Source organism: Etheostoma spectabile, chromosome 22, assembly GCF_008692095.1.
Source record: "Etheostoma spectabile isolate EspeVRDwgs_2016 chromosome 22, UIUC_Espe_1.0, whole genome shotgun sequence".
Lineage (NCBI taxonomy): Eukaryota > Metazoa > Chordata > Actinopteri > Perciformes > Percidae > Etheostoma > Etheostoma spectabile.
Window position 1 is genome coordinate 2,862,396 of NC_045754.1, and position 22,345 is coordinate 2,884,740.

General features: G+C 43.4%; 1 protein-coding gene across 1 annotated transcript in view; it reads right to left on the bottom strand.

The window, feature by feature from the left end:
- Positions 1–22,345, bottom strand: part of svila (supervillin a) — an 83,255-nt gene that overhangs the window by 52,721 nt on the left and 8,189 nt on the right. The window contains 13 exon segments of the mRNA XM_032504387.1: positions 632–926; positions 1,387–1,555; positions 3,534–3,657; positions 6,102–6,169; positions 11,792–11,826; positions 12,534–12,701; positions 13,161–14,042; positions 15,072–15,155; positions 17,372–17,770; positions 17,772–18,099; positions 18,963–19,105; positions 19,235–19,298; positions 20,849–20,940. Coding sequence (XP_032360278.1) covers positions 632–926; positions 1,387–1,555; positions 3,534–3,657; positions 6,102–6,169; positions 11,792–11,826; positions 12,534–12,701; positions 13,161–14,042; positions 15,072–15,155; positions 17,372–17,770; positions 17,772–18,099; positions 18,963–19,105; positions 19,235–19,298; positions 20,849–20,940 — 2,851 coding nt within the window.

Consider the following 22,345-nt stretch of genomic DNA (forward strand, 5'->3'; position numbering starts at 1 on the left):
AAACCTCAAAACCTCATTTTTACATTCCAGGTTGTTGTCAAGCAGCTCCAGGGCCCTGAGACGAGCAGGAAAGATCGTCCCCTCCCACCTCGGATACAAACTGACAGGGTACCCTGATCCACTCCTGACGTTATGCGTTACAGAACACAAATCCTTACAGTCTCTCCCCCCACCACCCCCCCCCCCCCCCCTGCACATACTTTTTACTTCTACTGTAAACTTCTATACCCCTGGACAATAATTTGCACATTGCAGCAATATGTACAATGGAAACAAATACTTCAATAACAGATTAGACTGTATTATGCATTTACACTTTGGCCTTATGTTTACTATTATGGACCAAATCATCACTATGTCAAATTCCTTGTATTTGCAAACATTTCACAATTAACCACTTCTGATTCTGAAAAAGCTATTCCTCTAAAACAATATAAAATAATGTAACACAAAAATTACACTACAAAAACTAAGGTTTTGAATTTTAAAAAAAAAGGCCCAGTTTTCTTTAAACTTACAATCTTAAGAAACATAATTGTGTAGTAATTACAATAAAAATAGAACAAGAATAAGTTAACTTTAAATGCAGTTTCTACAGGATAAACAGCAAATGATCCGGCTGCTCGCCTACCTGCTCCATGTCTCCCAGTGTGATGGGTTGTGTCTGGTAGCGAGTGTTGGTCCTGCGCTGGCGTGTGTCCCCCCTGGTACGGGTAACCCTGATGGGAGGCTGAGCCAGTCTGTTGAACAGCGCCATCTTTTCTGCCAGGCTGAGAGTGCAGAGATCAGGCTCATCTTGACCCTGACCTTTTCCCTCCACCGTGGACGCGGGCTTCGAGCGCTGGACCTCCTGGGTTTCCTGCATCTGCCGGTTCTCCCGCGCCTGCTCCCGGGCGGCGGCACTCTGCTGCAAGGACGCCTGCAGGCTGAGGGCAAGACGACACCCGAGAGACAAAGAGGTAGGAGAAAGGGAGACTTCTGGTAAGCATGGAATGAGCTCATGCAAGCTAGCGGCATGCCATACATGGCAGACAGCATTGTGGAACACGCACACAAGCATGCACGCATGCATGCTACAGTGAGTCATGCCCACCACAAACTTTAAATAAAATCCTTCAAGTCTTTTTAGTCCTATAATAATTGAAACATGTAGTTTCCTCCAATCACACAGGAGGGCACCAAAACTCAAACAAAAAAATAAACATTGTGCATTAGGACTTTCCACAAAGATCCAGCCATTCATATCCTTTGGGGTAAAACCCCGCTGTGAGAATACCACTCTGAGAAGAACACTATGCCGTGGTGTAAGAGCAGCATTTAGTAAAGATCGACCATGTTAGTCACACACCGTTGGTTGGCGTGAGCAGTCATTTGCGAGCCATGTACCTGTATGGCTGGACAGTGCTGGTAACTAGGGTGGGGCTAGGGACGCGTGCCAGCAGTGAGCAGTGCTGACACAGTTGGAGGAGGGCACACCCCAGCGCGTTGTACACAGTGCAGTGAACGGGAGTCTTACAGTTATGAAGTGCAGGATTACAAATTGGCGGAACCAACACTACAAAAAAACACAAAACCAAAGCACACCCACAACCCAAACATAAAAGAAACACAACTAAGGAATGATTTACCTAGTATTGGAGCTACACATACTGTCCGGCAAAAAGGTATTGTTTAAGGTACCGGGAAGGATCTTAAACAATGTGGATGTTTGTTCAGACAGATGGCTTGAGGATTAAAACACAATTTTGTTTCAAGGGTGGGTGGGTGTCCACAGTGTAATGTTTCAATATGCACTCATTAAAGTTAATTTGACTTAATTTGACAAACCAGTTAAAATCCTTCTTACATTACAAAATACTAAAAGTCATCATTTTTAAGAAGCAAAACGTTTTGGGTACAATTTTACTTCTTCCCACCTTATATTAAATTAAGAGTCGGTGTAGATTTTCATATTGCAAAAAGTCCTACATAATCCTACATTGAATCACTGTGAAAACAAAACTCTAGATGTTGTGTTGTTACTTTGGCCAGGTCAGCATCATAAAAGTGAATTAGTACATTCATGATTGACATGTTGATATTAGCTGCTTCATGTACATTTATTAAAAACTATTTTTTGCTTAGCTTTCATATAGCCAGACGTCTAAACTTGGGACAAGGTCGTTTTGTTTAAATAACGGCCATGCTGATTCCAGACAGCTTTGTCAAGGCAGTTTGGGCTTTAGATACATTTTACACAGTGGCCATCGTTAATAAAAAATTGTGTTCCGCTATGAACGTGCACACACGTATTGTTTTTAATCACAAACACGGTCGGTCAGCAAAAGCGCAGTCGCAGCAGTAGCCATGGATGCCGGTAACATACGAGTCGACAGAGTGCACGGAACAAAGCTTTGTGACTTACTGCTAGCATCTGATGACTAGCTAGCACTTTCATACCGCTGCTGCCATACAGTATCTATCTTGAGCTGCAGCTGGGTGCTCAATTTGAGGCACCAAGTGCTAAAAGGTTTCCCGTCTCCACCCTTTTCCTCTTGTTCTCTATTCATGCCCAGCGCCATTCGTTTTTAAATCCTTTCTCAACTAAAGCTGTAGCCGTTTCTCAAAGTCTACATTTTTTGTTAGCCGTGTTACCACAGAGACCACACACACACACACCGCACTCTCGCTTTACTGCAACGACCCGCCCTAATTTGCATCTGATTGGCTAGAACTCATTTCATTGGTAGGTGGAAGTTTGTTGATTGGTTAAACCTAGCACATCAAAAACAAATCCCATGTGGACTTTTTATTTGATTTATTTTTCTAAAAGAGTCATAGCCCAGAAATCTGGCACCAGGCCCGAGTACTTTAAGCTCTACGTTCGATAGAGTTGCGCTCCTCTCATATGACTGGTAGCTGAATCAATTGACTCAAAAATATTAATTTGCATGCATCTTCCCAAATGTATTTATTTTTTCTTGCAGCCGCATGCCGGAGATCCGGCATGGGGCTGGAAAACTTTAAGTCCTGCGTTACAAAAAAACATATCTTTCCGGAATAAAGCCCTCGGGGAGGGGGGTAATCCCGCAAGGGACAGTTTCCCTAAAAGATGTACTTTTTGTACATTTCATTTTTCATGTATGGCAGAAAGTGTTTTTCCCCTCTTTTGTTTTGGGGGGTGGAGGCGAAACTTAGGTCTCTGAAATGTTCCAGATCCCATTGGGGTGAAAAATAAAAAGGATTTTCTCCTGGAGGCCCCCTCCCTGTTTTAGTGTCTAAAGGAGTGGGAACAACACTTTTTTAAAACCCGGCCATTTTACTTTTTTTTAAATATTTATTGGCATTTTGGCTTTATTATATAGGGGAAAAAAATTTAAAGGGTAGGGGAAAGGGAACGACATTAAAAAAGGGAACCCCAACCCCCGCGACAAAGTGAGATTTGCACAGGGGACAGGCTTTTTCCCGGGGTTAAGGCGCCCGAAAGTGGTCCTATTCATTAACTCAAAAAAGCAAATTTTCCCAGCGTAACTATTCCAAAGTTTTGTTAAGACTTATGCGGGGATTATATTTTCGGGTGAGGTGAGTTTTTGGATCGGCTTGTGTCCGTCTTAGTCTCCTGTCCACCCCCGCTTTTGGATGTGGCTTTGGAGCTCCGCCCCCCAATGTCTTTTCCAGCCCGGAAGATTTTCCTCATTTTTTAAACAAAAAGTATTTTTTCTCACTTTTACTTGGTTGGGTTTCGGAGGAGTTCACTTGGTTGTGTGAGGTTAAAACGAAGACCAAAAAAAAACGGGCTTCACACACTTTACAAGGGAATATTTTTTGAAATTGGGTATTTGAATTTGGTTTTGAAGTTATTAAAGACAGATTTAGTACATTAAACACACACACACACAGAGAGAGAGAGAGAGAGAGAGGAGAGAGAGAGAGGAGAGAGGAGGGAGAGAGAGAGGAGAGAGATGAGAGAGAGAGAGCGAGAGAGGAGAGAGAGAGAGAGGGGAGGAGAGAGTGAGAGGAGGAGGAGAGAGAGAGAGGAGAGAGAGAGAGAGAGGAGAGAGGAGAGGAGAGAGAGAGAGGTGAGAGAGAGAGAGGAGAGGAGCAAAGAGAGAAGAGAGAGGAGAGAAGAAAAGAGGAGAGAGAGAGAGAGAGAGAGAGAGGAGAGAGAGATGAGGAGAGAGAGAGAGGAGGTCCGTAAATCCTTTTGGCTCTATACACCACCACAATGGATTTGAAATGAAAAGAACAAAATGTGCTTTAACTGCAGACTTTCAAGGTATTTACATTCAAATCAGGTGAACGGTGTAGGAATTACAACAGTTTGTATATGTGCCTCCCACATTTTAAGGGACCAAAAGTAATGGGACAGATTAACAATCATAAATCAAACTTTCACTTTCTAATACTTGGCTGCAGTCAATTACAGCCCTAAGTCTGGAACGCATAGGACAATTTATTGGACAATAAACTGGACCGGGCCAAGAACACTCAAGCCCTCTACAGGAAGGGCCAAAGCCGAGTCTGTGGTGGCCAGTGCTATCCTCTTTGCATGCTGGGACAGCAGGCTGAGTGTAGCGGACGCCAGTGATGTTGTGGGGTTGGATCTGGATTCTCTGTCGGTGGTGTCAGAGAGGAGGACTCTGTCCAAACTACACGCCATCTTGGACAATGTCTCGCACCCACTCCATGACTCAATCACAGGAGCACTTTCAGTGAAAGACTCATTCTCCCAAAATGCACCACAGAGCGCAACAGGAAGTCATTCAAGTGTCTGACAAACAGACAGTGAGGTTGAAACTGGACAATAATATCTGTTTTGTGCCATAACACTGGCTTGAAATGTGTGCAACACTCTACTACCATTATTATAATTATTATTATCATTACAACTAATGTAATGATGATAAGCATTACATAAGTTACAATTGTGTAAATACCGTATCATAACATTCCTTTAACTATGAAAATACCGTACATATCCACACTCCTTATATTTCTTAATTTATATTTCTACTTGTTATTTATACAGTTTGTGCAACTGCAACACAAAATTTCCCTTCGGGGATAAATAAAGTATTTCTGATTCTGATAGATATCAGACGCTGGGTTTCCTCCCTGATGCTCTGCCAGGCCTCTACTGCAACGGTCTTCAGTTCCTGCTTGTTCTTGGGGCATTTTCCCTTCAGTTTTGTTTCAGCAAGTGAAATGCATGCTCAGTCGGATTCAGGTCAGGTGATTGACTTGGCCATTGCATAACATTCCGCTTCTTTCCCTTAAAAAACGCTTTGGTTGCTTTCACAGTATGCTTCGAGTGTTTTCTTCACCAGGGAAAGAGTTCTTCGGTCATCCACCACAGTTGTTTTCTGTGGTCTTCCATGTCTTTTGGTGTTGCTGAGCTCACCGATGCGTTCCGTCTTTTTAAGAATGTTCCAAACAGTTGATTTGGCCACAACTAATGTTCTTGCTATCTCTCTGATAGGGTTTGTTTAGATTTTTCAGCCTAATGATGGCTTGCTTCACTGATAGTGACAGCTCTTTGGATCTCATTTTGAGAGTTGACAGCAACAGATTCCAATAGCAAATAGCACACTTGAAATGAACTCTAGACCTTTTATCTGCTCATTGTAAATGGGATAATGATGAGGGAATAACACACCTGGCCATGGAACAGTTGAGCAGCCAATTGTCCCATTACTTTTGGTCCCTTAAAAAGTGGAGGAACATATACAAACTGTTGTAATTCCTACACCGTTCACCTGATTTGGATGTAAATATCCTCAAATTAAAGCTGAAAGTTGGCTGTTAAAGCATATCTTGTTTGTTTCATTTCAAATCCATTGTGGTGGTGTATAGAGCCAAAAAGATTAGAATTGTGTCGATGTCCCAATATTTATGAACCCGACTGTATATATTCAGAGCTGTTTGGAAATGTTGATGTGGAGTGAAACTTGCTCTAATACAAAGTTTTTTCCAAGTTTTCATCTCTAATTCCTCCAGTAATGGGAGGACAGAAAAGAAAAACGTGTCAAAGTTTGTGTCGATGATTGGAAGCACATTTCTCCGTGCTGGAACCAGCGTGTAATCAGTAGAAATGAGAGGATAAACAGGGAATAGTTGAAGCTCACCCTGAAGAGAGAACGCTTGGCTGCTACACTCAGCTTGGCCCGTTCATCTAGAGTCTCTTCATCAGCTAAAGAGAGAGAGGCAGAGAACATTATGACATTTCAAACATTGGATGTATTATGCATGTAGTCACCAAGAGCACACTGAAGTACTAGAGCCAGTCCAATTTGCAGGGCCAGAGTCGCCTCCATCTGCTGAGGAGACTCAGGTTCTTTGGCGTGTGCAGGACTCTCCTCAGGGCTTTTTATGACTCTATGGTGGCCTCTGCCATCCGTTATGCTGTGGTCTGCAGGAGGGGGGGCAGTTCGGACAGGGACCGGAGGAGACTAAATAGACTGATCAGGAGAGCGAGCTCTGTCCTGGACTGTCCTCTGGACCCCATAGAGAAAGTAGGGGAGAGGAGGATGTTAGCTAAGATGACATCCATCATGGACAACACCTCTCACCCCCTACATGACACCGTGGGGTCCCTGAGGTGCTCCTTCAGCAGCAGACTGATACCCCCCCGGTGTGAGAAGGAGAGGTACCGCAGGTTGTTCATCCCGGCCGCGGTCAGACTCTACAACACCTGCACTACATGATAATGTTGGAGTTTTTGTTACGGTTTTTCATTTACTCCACACACTCTCTGTATATCTTTATAATCTATGTTTATATTTTTCCATTACAAGTGCTTACTTTTTCAATATTATTTATGGTCACAGGTCAATATCATTTTTATTATGGTTACTTACTTTTGCTATATTATTTAATTACATATTCAATTTAATTTTAACATCACTTACCTACTTACACTGCAATATTGTTTTTGTACCATGGCAACTGCACTTTACAATACCTTTTATATGACGCCACTTTATATATATATATATATATATATATATATAAGTCTGTTGTTTGCCTGTTTGTGTAATTACTGCTGCTGCTGTAACAAGGAAATTTCCCCACTGTAGGATGAATAAAGTATTATCTAATCTAATCTATATCAGTAAGCCACTGAGCATTTTCCATTTATCGGTATCCGGCATTTATAATAGACGATAAATGAATATTTAAAAAATAAAATAAAAACAGACAAAACACCCTTTACCACCCAACACCACGGTATGAGGGTGGTGTTGCATAGTTTGTACAACGTCCCTGATGGCAAAACTCTTAGATTTTGTTTTTGTTCCAAAAGGACATTAAGTTTTATCTTAAGTTTGTATTTTTATATATATTATTTATCAGAACTTTAATATATTTTGATGTTTCTCTGTTCTGTGAAACAAACAACTTTGTTTTTTAAAACAGCATTATCATATTATTTTAGAGAGGACTCAAATAACCACAGTTAATGTTAGGGGAATCTGTTTTGTTACGCATTTCTGGATATATTTTTTTAAATATATATCGGCCGATATATCGGAATATCGGATTTGAATATTTGTATCAATATCGCCCTTGAAAAAAATGTATTGGTCAGACTCTATAAAGAACCTCTGCAAGTGTAGTCATTTTAAAACGAGTCAGGTGGAGCCTTTTCAACCAATTCATGGAGCTACATTAGCAGCTTGATTAGCTAGCTAGCTACAGCTAAAAATATCTTCTAGTGGCAGTTGTCATTTCAGTTGACAAAATCAGCAGTCACCAGCTTTTACTCCAAAAACCTCAGAAAACAAGGCCCATTGTATTAAAAAGAATTTGAGTGGTACATCTACCACGATGTACTGTGTATGCTGTGTAAGAATGAAAAAGCCTGACAGACATAGCAACAGTAACTAAAGGGTCAGGCGTAGCAATCAGTCAATTATTTGTCCTCGCACAAGAAATAACGTTTTATAGGAAAACCAGATTTTAAAGAAACTCAAAATGATGGAAAATCAATAGCATCGCATGAACAGTGAAGAAGATACAACTGTTTTACACTTCTGAGTTTTCCCAGCAGAATGCTCTTTTTTTAAGTGTAATGTACTTCAAGTCATAATGTTTGCCTTCATCGCTTCACAGCAACAGCACAATCTGGCTTTATAGCTGGGAGCAAAGACGAACTACAAAAAACCTGGGGCTGGTGACATTGAGGAGACTATGCAGAGCTGAACAGGTGTAAGAAGCATGGCCACACCCACCCGCCCACCCACCCACACTGCAAGACATATGACATGACATCACCATACAACTATTACCTGACTGACGCCGCTGTGCTGAGCTCTGCTCTCTCTAATTCTCCTTGGAATAAAAAGCGTCCCAGCTGAGTGTGTGCTTATAAAAAGCAGATGAGCTAGTTCTGCCCTCAGTACAGCTGCTGTGCTGTTATGCTACTGTGAGCACCAGTAACGACTCTATAAACTTTACTTCAAAATGTTGTGCTTTCCTGTTAAAAAAAAGGAGATTTGAGTCCTTTGCACCTTCAGTCTATTCCTGAAGCTTTGACATTAAGCTACTAAAAAAGCTACAAATAATTATGTTGTTTTCATTGGCAACTGTATATGTGGACTAGATCCTGTGTTATTTCTTCCTTACTGACCGCCAAAGGGCAGTGCTTAACAATGATTATCTTCCATTTCGTGCATGCGCAGGTCTAGTCATTATTTTAACAAAGTCCTGTGTGACTTCAGGATGACACAGGTATAACTTCTGGCATCATAAGATCATTCCTTCTCATCTTCTCCTACTATTACACTTCTAATAAATCATTGATCTTTGATTGTAGCCTCAATCCCATCAATCGGAGTTACAGATCACTCGCCCGTTCTCGCTCCCATCTCAAAGTACAATAGGCATTGTTTCCTACTGTTTCACGCTAGCAGAGTGCTTTCACTGGAGCTACTAACATTATGCTAACAAGAGCGTATCCACCTCAGTGTTGGCTAATAACGACAAAGTAACATTGCATTACTCCAAGCCTTTAGCTGGGTCAAAATGAACATTATCAGCGACCCGACAAAAACCCTAGCCATGGACTAGGAATTATCCGCCCTCTTGACCAAGGGTGCACTCTAACCAGTGAACCCATTGTCAACGCCGGGGGGGGTTCTAGTTGATTTACTTTCTGGTCCAGAAGAAATGAGGCAGACTTTGCCCAGTCCTGGATCTAAGGGGATTAGGGGCAGCAGATGTTCTTCGTTCTGCCAGGAAAGAATGGTAAACACCCATGAGGTTGGGATCCAAGCTGGTGGTAATGTCTCCATGCTTCTATCGAAGCCTCCTCCGATGCAGAGGTAGACGCAGAGATGGTCTTGCTTTTGTATGTAATGGGGATTGTAGCTGAGGTTCATCTTTTTAGTTCACATTTGTGAATCTCATGGTGAATTTTAAGAAGAGCTCTCTGAACCCCTAGAGCATAACCTCCATTCATGTGGCTCTGAACGCAGTCTCTGAGGGCCGGTCCCTAACTTTAGCGAATGGACGACATCCTCCACCTTCTTCCCTTCTTCTGGAGGGGCAATTTGTTATCCTAGGCTTTTTTAGCAAACTCAAAGCAGCCTCAGCTGTTGCTCCATTGCGCTTTCTGTTGCCATGCTCCCTGCAGAAATAGCTGAATAGTTTCCATCTGGAACAGCAGGTGGCACAGGAAGCTTACGTTGTCACAGCAGTGCCTTCTCGCTCTGTTCCCATTGAGGGAAAGGTCATATCTGTCAAGAGGTTACTCACAGGCTCTGTTAAATTTAGTTGAGAGACCCAGTGTCTCACAGAGGCCTTCCTCTTGGAACAGGGTGCAGTATGGCAGAACAGGACCAATCAGAGCCAGCGGTCTGCTCAGGACTGCACAGGGCTCATCAAGGTGCTAGAGTTACAGGCGGTTCGGCTAGCGTTCAAGCATTTCCTGCATTACCTCAAAGGGAAGCTTGTGCATATAAGGTCGGAGAGCACCTTGACCATATATATATATAAAACCACAGGGGTGTTACCAAATCCGCAGTTACTGTGGGTGTCCCAGGCTCTTCTGACATGGGCCGCCCCCACATGACCAGAGTACGGGCGATATATCTACCGGATGAATAGAACCAGGTTGCTGACTGTTTCTCCCATCCGTGGAGTGTGGGATCTCGTCGGCATGACAGAGATGGATCTCTTGGTCTTAAAGATGTCAACCCTCTGCATACTTGTTGGAGAGGACCAGCCCTCTGGATCAGGATGGTCTAACTGATGCATGGCCAGAGGGTCTTTTCTATGCCTTTCCACCGTTTCCTCTGATTTTAACAATGCTTCTTAAGAATGCTTCATCAGTGCAACAGGCTTATACCAGTGGCCCCCTACGTCCCCGGAAGTAAGGACCTTTTGTCTCGGCTAGAGGCATCGCTACCCCTCTGCAGTATGGAAACAGATGTAAGCTTTTATTTCTCAGTGGTGTAAAGTTAAGAAAGAATCAGGACCTGGACCTCAGATGGTTCAGGTGTCACTCTGTGGCCAATTACTGCGTTTCTCCTTCCCCATGCTCACATCTTAATCAGCCTATCCAGCTGGCACAGTTTGACCCCCTATGAGGAAAGGGGGAGGCAAAGTCGAGACTGTTATACCCTGTGCAGGCCCCTTAGAGCCTATGTGGAAACAACAGGTTACTGTGGACTGGGTTCTGCCAAAGCAGTGCCTGTCCCAATGCATTTTGGGTAGGGCCGTTGGCCACGTCTTGGTCGACCTTGAGAAAGGTGCCCTTGGAGGTCATATGTGCCTCATGGGCGATGCAGAGTACATTCTCAAGATATAACATAGTGAATGTTGCCACCCCTCCATCTGTTGAGCGTGGTTCTTCGGCCGAGGTCCTCTGCCACATCCTTATGGGGTGAGTGCGCAGAATTCTTTGTGACTGTTATAAGTCAACAAGTGTAAAGCACTGTCTGTGGCGGGCAGTAAGGATGAAACAGAACGCAAGTTACAAATACAACTATGGTTCTGTGAATCCTGGATGACCGCCAGAGTTCTCAGTCACTCAGAATCTTGTGAACCTGCGAGAAGTTTATGTAGAAATGATCTTGTGGATGTCACCCTGGAAGTTTTACCTGAGCCACGGTCATCCCAATGTCAAATGGGACTTTGTTAATATAAATACTAATACTAAAGTAAATTAATTTTACACCACTGAATGACAGATAACAGTACCTGTCCCACATTAAAACTCAGCAAATATGTTTTTTGAGCCGAGCTAACTGAAGTGGAAAGCAACTCAACTGAATACATGTACAGTAGATTTTTACATCTACATGATCTCATCAGCTTAGCCCATCCAAAGGCTGATGAAACTGATGAATTTACTTAAGAGGTTCTGGTAGAAAACCACTGTAAAGTTTTGATGTCATTCTAAACCTTAAACATCACCTCATAAAAAGTAAAAATCATACCATGAAAATAAAAACGTTATCCCCATTTAATATATAAGCTATGAACAAAACTGCATCACTTCCACTGCTGTTAATGTGCCAATGGACATTAAGCAACTGGATGTCCCAGATAAGTAATCTCATTGGTCAAACACATACCACAGCCATACTGATAATTCCGCTAAAGCTAGCCAAGCTTGATCAATTATCTCACGTTTGTACCTTTGCTACAGTACTTCATTAAATATGTTGCGCAATGAATCCCGAATTCTAGAATTATGTTTATCAACAAACACACATGCATTCTAACCATTTATGACAAAATTTATGCATTATGTCCCCCACTGTTAGATATATTCTAAAAGTTAAGTTTAAAAGAAAAAACGACTTACCTTCAGTGGAAGCAAGATCTGAACTCACGCAGGACCTTCAAAAGTGCACAAAGAAAAAGACAATCAGCAAAGCTAGTAGTCTCCATGCAGCAATGTACAACTCAGTAATATTAAAAGTGTGTTGGAGACAGGAGAGAGAAAGCTGGTCATTGAGGATATGCAGTGAAAAGCAGCAGTTTCTAGTATGCTGGAAATGTGACGAGTGTTAGAAGAAATGAAAAGGAAACGGTCATGTAGTAAAGCCGACTAAACTGGAGAATTAGACGGAATTACGGAAGTTTGTTTGGTTCCATGGTTGCAGCGAGTGATTACCAACAAAGGCCGATTCATGCTTTCTTGATATGGTCACACGTGATGACCACTGCCAAGTTCCAATTAGAGAGAACATTGACCTTTAAGATTCCATGTTTGCTAATATTGTTAAAGGAGTTAAGTCAAGGAGAAAGTACATGTGAACACTTGTAATCCAGCTCATGGTATTAATCTGATTATTTACTTACAAACTAAGGAATAATTTATTGTAAACTTTTTTCTAAAGCAATACGTAATCAGAAGAGTGCACCAAAACCTGATTGGAATAAACATAAAATGTGCGCATCAAACACTATAAAATATACTATGCATCAATTATCATAAAATCAACATTATGTATTGTATGATATTGTTCTGACATGCATGATCATATGGATATTTTTCAGCATTCTTCACTCTCAGCCATGCATTCTTGAGTCCAGAGCAGTACCTATCAGTCTTCTGGCGCTCAGCAGAAGTGATGGGCTGCGTCCTAAACCTCTCTGAGGTCTTTCTACCCTCCCCGGGATAGATATACTGTCGGGGCCTGCGCCCCCTGTCCCTCTCCCCTCTCCATAGGGCACCGTGGCCTGTGAGTGCCCTGTCCCCTTCAACCTCACTGGAAGGGCCACCCAAGGAGAGGGACCAAAAGATAGAGTACCAAAAGGAAAGAAAATACAGCATAGTGAGGGAGAGATAGAGAGGGACTGGTAGCAAAAATGATATATATATATTTTTTTAGAAGCAGAGTTGTGAATTTTCAGTCACACCCCTGGTTTTAAATCAATTATGTGAGCAAGACCATGAAGATTTATTAGCGTTTAAAGCATGCACACATTTATTGGCCCCAGGTAGTAACCAAACAAGTCACAGAGCCAATAACATACATCATAGGAAGCTTAGTGTTAGGCGATTAATGCATGATTGCTCTCTCTACAGATTAGAAACTCTACGCTTTCAAGATGACTTCACACCAGCCTTAGTTTCTTGTTAGTCATTCAGTCGTCAGCCGATGCTCTAGAGTTCTAGAAAAGCCAGCCAGTGAGTAGCAGCAGCACAGTTGAATTTTGCCACCTACAGCTCAGTCCTGCGGCTGGTTGGAGGGGTGGTGGTGCTCTCCATGTAGGAATGTCGGAGCTGGGCCACAGACACCCGGCTGTCCTGGTGACTTTCTCGGTTACTCCGTCCATCACCCTCCCTGACCTCTCGGAGGTCATGGGCCTGGTGCTGCAGGTTCTTCTGACTGAGCCCTCGTGGATCCCCAGCCTCCCACACCAAGCGACTCGGAGCTAGGCTGGAGGTGGAGCTTCCTGGGCCTGCATGTGCCTCTCTGGGCTGGATGTGGGTGGCAGCAACCCCCCCTTTCTGGATATAAGTGGCATTTTCCCGTTCTCTGGGCCTGCTCTCTGATGCTTGCGGATAAGAGGTGTGCTCAGTGTCGTCCCACCTGGGACTGCTTCTATGTCCTCCTCTTGTAGGCTCCTCTACCTCGGCCTCCCTTGCAAGACTCAGTGCCCTTGACATCTCTAGCTCCTCTTCCCCTCCTCCTCTCCGTGGGTCCTCAGTGCTCCTCTCCCTGCGGCGGATTTCAGAGGGCAGCACTGCCTTCCTGCTCTTTAGAAGGCCCTCTGTCTTCACATCCTCTGACTCCCCAGTCTCTTCCCCCTGGGGCTGTTGCTGCTGCGGCCCGGCTCTGGATGTGGGACCAGAGGCCATGGACAGATAACTGGGGTAACCGCCAACTTCTTGTCCTCCCGGTGGCCCAGGTCGGGTGATCTGAGCCTGGGCATTTTGGTGGGGATGGGAGTAAGCCTGCTGGAGGCCTGGTGGGTCGGCGTGATATCGTTTAGAGTTCTGGTCCTTAGATTGTCTGCGGGACACCGGAGCTTCGGTAACATTTCCTAGCTCTGGGCCTCTCTGGTGGCCCTCCTCTCTGGCAAGCCTCTCCCTAACTCTGATTCTTCAGGAAAACAAAAGGTTGGTTAACATTTGTATTACATGAATAGACGCAGCATGTCTCTTCAGCTTATAAAGATGACTGTAGTTAGTCCTACTCTAATCGAGATGATGCTTTGTGTGTAGGACTGTCAGCATGAAAAGGAGGAGCAGATTCTTTCTCTTTTTTAACATTAAGGGAACCAAAGCGTGGTCTGTGTGTCCTTAGAGTCAAGTACCAAAAATAACCAAATATTTAAAGTTCACATTTACTGCCTGGTAAGATTTTGGTTTGTTTGATCAAGTAAATTCAAGCAAATCAAAAAAGTTTCTAAATCGTAACTTTGCAAAGTTTGACCTATTTGGGGTTATTTATTTAGGGTAATTTTCCAGTTTTAGTTTAGTTAATAATTGTACATGCAAGTTGTACTATACTACTATATATGTTCTAGGACACTTTTTTTGCCTGAATGTCAACAGGTTCTCAACACAGTACAAAATATCTGCATATGAACTCTTATTTTTTATTTTCACTTACTTAATTTGAGATAATCTGCAGCTGAGAATTTGCACCATGAAAAGTCATGCCAAAATAGCTATTAGCAGTTTTTTGTGCGGAGGTCTAAGACCTACGCCCCCAAACCTGTAGTCACTGATGTAAGGTCAGTATTACTGTAACATCACTACTCAATGTTTTACTCAATGGGGATTAAACTGAACACAGCATGGCAGATGAAGTTACGGTCCAAAGCAAAGAAAACAGGAGCTTGTGACAATGAGGATGGTCATGATGTCAGCTGACTCTCAGCTCAAAGCAGAGGTTCTTAAACATCTGTGTCTTCTAATCAGCCCAGGACCCACACTGAGTAAATGAGGTTGACCCCTATAGGATGAGAAAAGACAGGGTCTAGTCTTGTAGGGAACAGTCCTGGGTTCTGCTCTGACTTACAGTTTAAGAAGCACTGCGTTTAAGGGTTGATGGGTTTTGGTAAGTCCAGCTGAATGACAACATGGTAGGTAAAATTGGGGTGAGACACAACCAGCCTGGGTGTACCTCGAGGGCCAGTTGATGAGGGAATGGGTGTCGCCCTCAGCATCAGTCTGGAGGAACCAATCAGTGCTCAGTTTCGCCCTTGCACTGTTCCAATGGAAACCCGGTGGGAGACAAGTGAATGAGTGGGTGGGTAAAAGTCTAGATTCAGTACTCAGCCTTTTTTCTTTCTTTTTTACTCTGCACAAACAACATACAACTACAGCACACACACCATTGACTTTACATTGAGCTTGGCCAGAGTGAGACACCAACAGGATCTTGCTAAAAATACAAGTTCAACTCCCCGGTGAGACATTTCATTGTTATTGTGGTTTTGAGGGAGGAATCACATGCAATAAAATATCAACAATAAATCTCTTATTTAATGTTTAATAAAAGGAAGAGCAATCGCCAAGATCAGATTTGGCCACAGACTACATCTATGTTACGGAAAATCCATGTTCTGAATGACATCACTTTACCAAGGGAGAAGACCTGTCTAACTGAGGTCTCATCTACTGAAGCATAAATTTAGAGTTAAGCCATCTCACCGCACTACAGCCAAAAGGCAGAAGAGTTATTCTGGCTCTCTGACTCTGCATTAGGACAAATAGCATAATCATTTTTTTTTATGCTCAGGCCTAAACTCAATCTATGAGAATGTCCGTCATGAATGTCAGTCATGACTACAGACTACGGACATAAAAGGGGAACATTCAGGTCACAGTTCTGACCTTGGAGTCACACTTAGAGTCCAGTAACACAACACCCCTCCCTGCACTGCAGACACACAAACATACGCTGGCCAAGTTTTGAAAGCTGAGAGAGGGATTTAGGAGCAGCGAGAGGACAGCGAAGATGTAGACAGGGACACGGAGAAGAAAATGACAGCGTAGTTGGGTGTAGAATCATCTTCATGTGTTTGTTAGCGACACGGACTACGGGGTTGGGCCAGATGGTTGTTACATCACAAATGAGGAAGGGCGGTACTATTTGTACTATCAGCAGAGAAGCCAAAACATGCGTTGGCACTTACCTCTGCAGCAGCAACGATTCAGTTGCATGCAGGCTGAGGGCAGGTAACGTAATGTACGGGACATGAATCCACGTGGCCATGCAGATGTGGAACGTATCGTGTTGGCTTAATCTCTCATTGCACAGGAAACTGGGTGTGTTTCAGAGCTGGATTATCCCTCAACGGTGCCCCCCCCCCCCAAACATGTTACCCCAATCTATATTGCCCAGAACCTCTAATTACCTCCGTCACAGAGGTTATGTTTTGGGTTTGTTTATCAGCAGGATTACGGAAAGGAATACTGGCTCAACTCTCATAAAACTTGCTGGAAGGGTGTGGCATAGGCCAAGGAAGAACCCATTACATTTTGGATCGGAGCCAAATCACAGGGCAGATACACAAAATTGTATTTTCACTTTGAATAACATAGCAAGATGAGTGCCCTTCTAGTTTATTGTGTTTTACTGGTGTATATTACCAAACAAGTAATCAAATTACCATGTTGCCCACTTCGTCTCCAAGTTGAACACGAGTTAAACACAAAGTCGGCCTGAAAACTGTGATTCGTGTTAACAGAGCGATAGAAACCATCAGTTCAATCAAGTTGCAATAAACTGGAATTAACCTTGAAGGAAGCACCTGGTGCTCTGATCAGCATTGGCAATTCTCTTTAAGAATGTGGGATCAGCTACAGTTCCAGAGGTTTATTTCATTTTAAACAGCCTTGGAAATAGCTCTTCCTAACAAAATAGCAACAGCTTGGCCAGTAAGAGTTCCTTTGGGAATTTAAAAAGTACAGCAATTTGCTTTTCCGATCCACCTGAAATATCTGGGACAGAAACACAACACACATTTTGTCCTAAGCTGCCCTGTATTTTGCAAGCCCAGTTGTGTGTCTCAGTGGGACTCAAAGATTGTTTAAGAGCAAGCTCAGGTTGCCTAACCTAGTATGAAACCACAGTCCTGCCTACAGGACGACCTTGGACATGTGTGGATACAAGATGAAGACTGACGGAGGGAGAGGTAGTCTGATGGATCACTAAGTGTCAAAGTGAGTCCATCTATTAAAGCAAATGATACTGGTCTACTGTAGATGAAAACGAGGCTGGAACCCTGAGTATGTAGATATAAAAGGTGAAGCTGGGTTCTGGACCCTAGAAGGGATATTTTCTACTAATGTGATATCAAACACAGAGCAGGGGAACCATTTTACAGAAGGCCTTATACTGTTCATTTTGAAACAGAAATAAATATAAATAGGGATAAAAAGATGAGGGCAAAAGGGAACAGTGATCAGGCCACTCACCCCTGTCTGCTGAGGATGTGGTGGGCCTGCTGCTCGATGAACAGGTCCCCAGGAGACACCCCATGTTTAGGTGAGGAGAGCGAAAGGTGCCTGCTCAGCTTGGGTGAACTCGCTGGCTTCCCTGTGACTGAAGAGTCCTTGGTGGGCACCCTGACAGATGAGGACAATGGTGTCACATCCATGTATGAGGAGGAGGAAGGAGGCTCAGGAGGCGCAGCCCTACGTTGATTCTCCAGGTTCATCAGCCTCTCCCTCTCTGAGAACGAGTCCACCCTGGGTCGACCCAGCTCGTAACCATGGTCGGGGTGGCCGTGCTGTGGTGACGTGCGTCCCGCCCTTGGGCTAGTGGCAGAAGTGTTGGTGTAAGAACTCTGGGTGATATCCCGCCCTTCCTCCCCACTGCCTCCCTCGGATCCGCTTCTCGGAGCCTTCCGGCTCCTTCTGGGTGCGAGTGTAGCGGGGGGGTTGGTCAGAGTCCGGCTCCTGATCTAAAGAGATGCCGTAGCGCTCTGCCAGCTGCCGGCGCCGCTCCGCCTTGTAGCGGGCGATGCGCTCGGCCTTGGACTCCAGCTCGAGGGCACTGGTGGTGGGGCCCGAGGTGTACACAGGCTGTGTGTGAATGGAGGACGGAGGCTCATTTCTGCATCGAGCTCTGGACTGTCGCTCTGGAGCCGTCAGCTGCATTTCTGGGCTTTCAAATCCCTCCGTGCCAAACCGCTGGACTGTAACTAGGGGACACAGAGAAAACACAAGACAGTTTTCCCCACAGAAGCACAAATTAAAGCAATAGTGCGCGACTATTTTACATTGATGAACATCCGTTCCATTCAAGCCATTGCCAAATGAGATACAAAGCTAATTAAGCCCATCAGCTCCACACATCGCTCTCTGTATTTCTCAGTAAGGCTATGTTTACAAAATGGTGTAGTCCGAGGACTTGATTTAACGGGTTAAGCTACTAGCGAGGTGGGGTGGGGGTGGTGCGAGATCCCCGAAGGCTTGAGTGTGTATGCACCGACAGTGTTGTTGTCGTTCCTCGTGGGGGCGACAGAAGCTACGCACTGTAGCTTAAACCTTTGTGTTGTACTCAGGTCAAATTTGACAATTTTTAAAAGTTTAAGTTAAATTTAAAATCATAAACATGGTCTTCTAATAACAAAATTGCCCAAAATAAAATGGACGTAGGGATGTACATTCTTTGCAGGTAAAATTAATGATAACTTTAATTGAATTTTGGGTGTTATATTCAACTTCATGGCATGTGAAAAAAAGTGTTTAAAAGGGTTGCAAAACACTAAACCAGTCTGTGATCCACTTAACATCCTCTTGTCTAAACTATTAGTCAAATTAATTCATATTTTCTGCATTTTTTAAATTTAAAAAATCAACGTATAATATAAAAATTTGGTTTATTGACCATGAAATTAAAAAAAAAAAAACATTGATAAAAGTTCCAAAAAAAGAAATGTCAGAAAAAGCACCAAAATAAGTTATTTCAAATTTCAATGGACAACAACAGGTTCATGGTCGACGGGAAGACAACAAAAGGGTTACGAGTACAAGAAGGGTCAAGGTGTTGTACTTGTCTCACCCCCAAAGGGCTCACAGGGATCGGAGGCCCTGGTGTATCGTGGCGTGTCCTCCTCCAGAAGCCGGTTGGCCACCAAGCTAGGCAGCAGGGACGGATGTGCCTCGGCCTCTATGCCCTCCAACCGCCGAGCAATTCGCTCCTTTCTACACACAGACACACACACACACACACACAGGAAGGAAGAAGTAGTCAACCACAGACATGTTATTATCCTCCACAGCCTTGGCATTATCAGAAATGCCCGGAGCCTTCTTATATCATCACCTTCTCACCTGTTCATTTCCCAGTCACTTGCGCTTGTGGTAATGCCTTCAAATCGTTTCCTCAATTCAGAGACTGAAAAAAAGAAGAAGAAAAAAACACGCTGAAAAACCATTCTATTTGCTGATGACATTTATTTACTCTGTTCTGGGGAATCTCTGGAGCAACTCTTGGATACAGTGGGGAAATAATTAAAAAAAGGATTCAATTAAACGAAATATATACTAACACTGAACTTAAGTAACACAAAATGCATCATTTTTGGGAATTGTGCAATGAATTAGTTTGAATAACTGTTGAAATGTACTTAGTTCTTTTGATTTTGCATTATTTATCTTCTACTGGGATAGCAGTTAAAGTACAATTTTGAGTAGTAGCTCAATTAATGCTCACAAATCTGAAAATGGTATAAGCAGCAGAAAATATGGAAAGTTGCATTATGTGCATTAAGCTACAGCTAATCCAGGGATGTTTCTCATTTCAGTGAAAGCATAACCCAGCATCGGCTAAAAATGAGAAGCCTGCTGACGTTACCTGAATGTGTTGTACATTTGTCTTTGATAGTTAAAAAAAAGTGAGGAGGTGAGAAGCGATAAAAGAGAGTTGTTAATGTCTGAGCTTACTGAATGCTGGCATTATGCCAAAAATGGAACCAGCTATTGGAACCCAACCCATTATTATCTGAAGTCTTCCTCTCAAAGTTAAAACACAACAAGTTTCAGAACCAACTGCTGTGCCTAAGGGACATTAGCTCTAGGTATTATAACAGTTGTTATATTAATGCAAGTGCAGTGCAAAGCCTGACGCAAGTGTCTTTGCTAGTTTAAGACCGACGCAGTTGTTAATTTCCCGTCCGGCGCCCGCGTTGTTTAAAAAGCGAATGCACCTGCGCCCATCTGTGTGGCCATGGGCGTGCTGGTCTTCCAGGGAGGTGTGTTCAGGTGAATTCTTGGCCTATGGTTATGCTTGCGTGTTTTCATCGCGCAGGAGCAGATAAGTTCCTTCTCCTGAAAATCTCTCCTTCCTGCGCAGCAAATCTGCCATCATGCACCAAGGTACAAACGGGCCTGGCTTTTAAAGGGAATGGGAGATGACACTGATTGGTTGATTGCACGTAACTTCCAAAACACACCTATGATTAATTAAGACACTAAGTACAACCCTTTTGAAGCATGCGCCCAGCGCACCCTTGTTAAACTAGCAAGAGTGGATTTGCACACGCCCTAAACACGATAAGATTGTTAAAATAGGGCACTCAGTCTTTTTCCTACTGCCCAAATCGCAACTTTCAAAAAGCTAATCGAAGGAGGCCTTGAAGCTCATCAAACTATAATATCCACTATATAGTGGAGCTTAACAAACCCACAGACCTCTATAGGACCACATGTCTTTATTGGAGTAAATGGAGCTAGTCAAGAACATAGAGAGAGTGCAGTGTTTCATATCGTAAAAGTGAGGGCTGTTTGTGTAGAAAAACTGGTTTTAGACTAATCTTGACATGAATCCAAATGGCAACGAGGCTGCAGTTGCACAACAGTGACTTTGGAAAACCCTGGGAAAGTTGACATTGCGAGGGGCCATATGCAAGCAGGAAATGTAAATGAAAAGTAAAAACCCTTACTCACCTTTAGGGAGATTGGCCAAGAGACTAACATCTATATCCTTGGTGTTTTTGGCTGGGTCGTCTTTTTCGTCGAAGGAGAATTCTTTCGGGAAGCTGAGGGGTGCAGAAAAATAACATTATTAAAACAGGACTGTGGGAAAGTGTGGGATGTGTTTACAGGCTGACAGTGTAAGCACTTGTAAGGGGCTCAACTGAACGAATCTGAATTAAATCAAACAGTTGTCCACGTCATTAGAAATGTGGCTGGAAGCAGGACTGGTTTGAATGATGTTCACGGATCGAGTCAATCTGCCAATGAGATTATGGAACAAGAAATGAATCATCTAAACAAAACTTTTGGATTTCAACCTGTGCATCTCATCACGTCTTGAATACCCAAATATTTATCTAGAAATGAGAAGGTTTTACCCCAGTCACACCCTCACACAGCTACGCAGCGCCTTTCTCTCTCAGAAACATTCTGAAATCATTTATGCATTTGAGTCAAGACCACAAAGTTACAACACAGCCATAAAGGAACTGGCAGCAGATTACTGATGTGAGGAAAAAAAAATCAGGAATTGAGAAAACATGACTGTGCGGCTTCGTCCATTCCAGTGACCACAGAGTTGTGAACAGATATGCATGGACATTATATTCCATCATAACAGCATCTGTTTTCGTTAGTGAAATCTCCCAACATCTTATTCCGACATGCACAATGTTTTTCAAAGTCACAGCCACACACAGGGTTTGCACCAACTTGCTGTCACAGTGCCCAAGGTCCTCGCTGCTGTAAAGAAAAAAATAGAAGCTAAATAGAAGCTAAATTGAAGCTAAATAGAAGCTAACGAGTAGACCTGGTAGTTTGTTCGACACCCGGCCAACAACATGATGCTGAGCAATCCTACTAATGCAGCAGCAGGGAGGTTTTCCACTGCCACGCAGAAAAGGGAGCTGATCTTTAACATGGACACTGGCCCTGTCTGAAGTACCCAGGTTTTATAGGATACCCTGCAATCCTTTTGGTTCCACAGTCAGGTTGTGGTTGAGGGACATAATAAAAAGCAATTATATTATTTCTCTAACAAATGTAATGTTCCTTTCATAAGCAATAAAACGCACACTTGTTCAGTTTGAAAGAGGCCAACCTGTTGTTATGATGATCTGATTTGTTAATGGTACTTACATTAAAATTGCAAAATTATAGCCCCATGTGTAGATCAGTTATCAACAGTTATAAAATCCTTCTGATGGTCTAACATTTTGTTTGTACAATAACAAATTAGTGCAGACAATGTTTTGGTTTTCATTTTAAGATCATTTTTTTGTTGCCATTTTAGGCTTTTATTGGACTGGACAGCTTAGATATAAAAAAAGGGGGGGGGGGGGGGGGGGGGGGGGGGGGGGGGGGGGGGGGGGGGGGGGGGGGGGGGGGGGGGGAATATGTGCGCACGCTCTACCAGGTGAGCTACCCAGGCGCCATACGTATCAGTTTATCACTACGCCACTAGTCTCG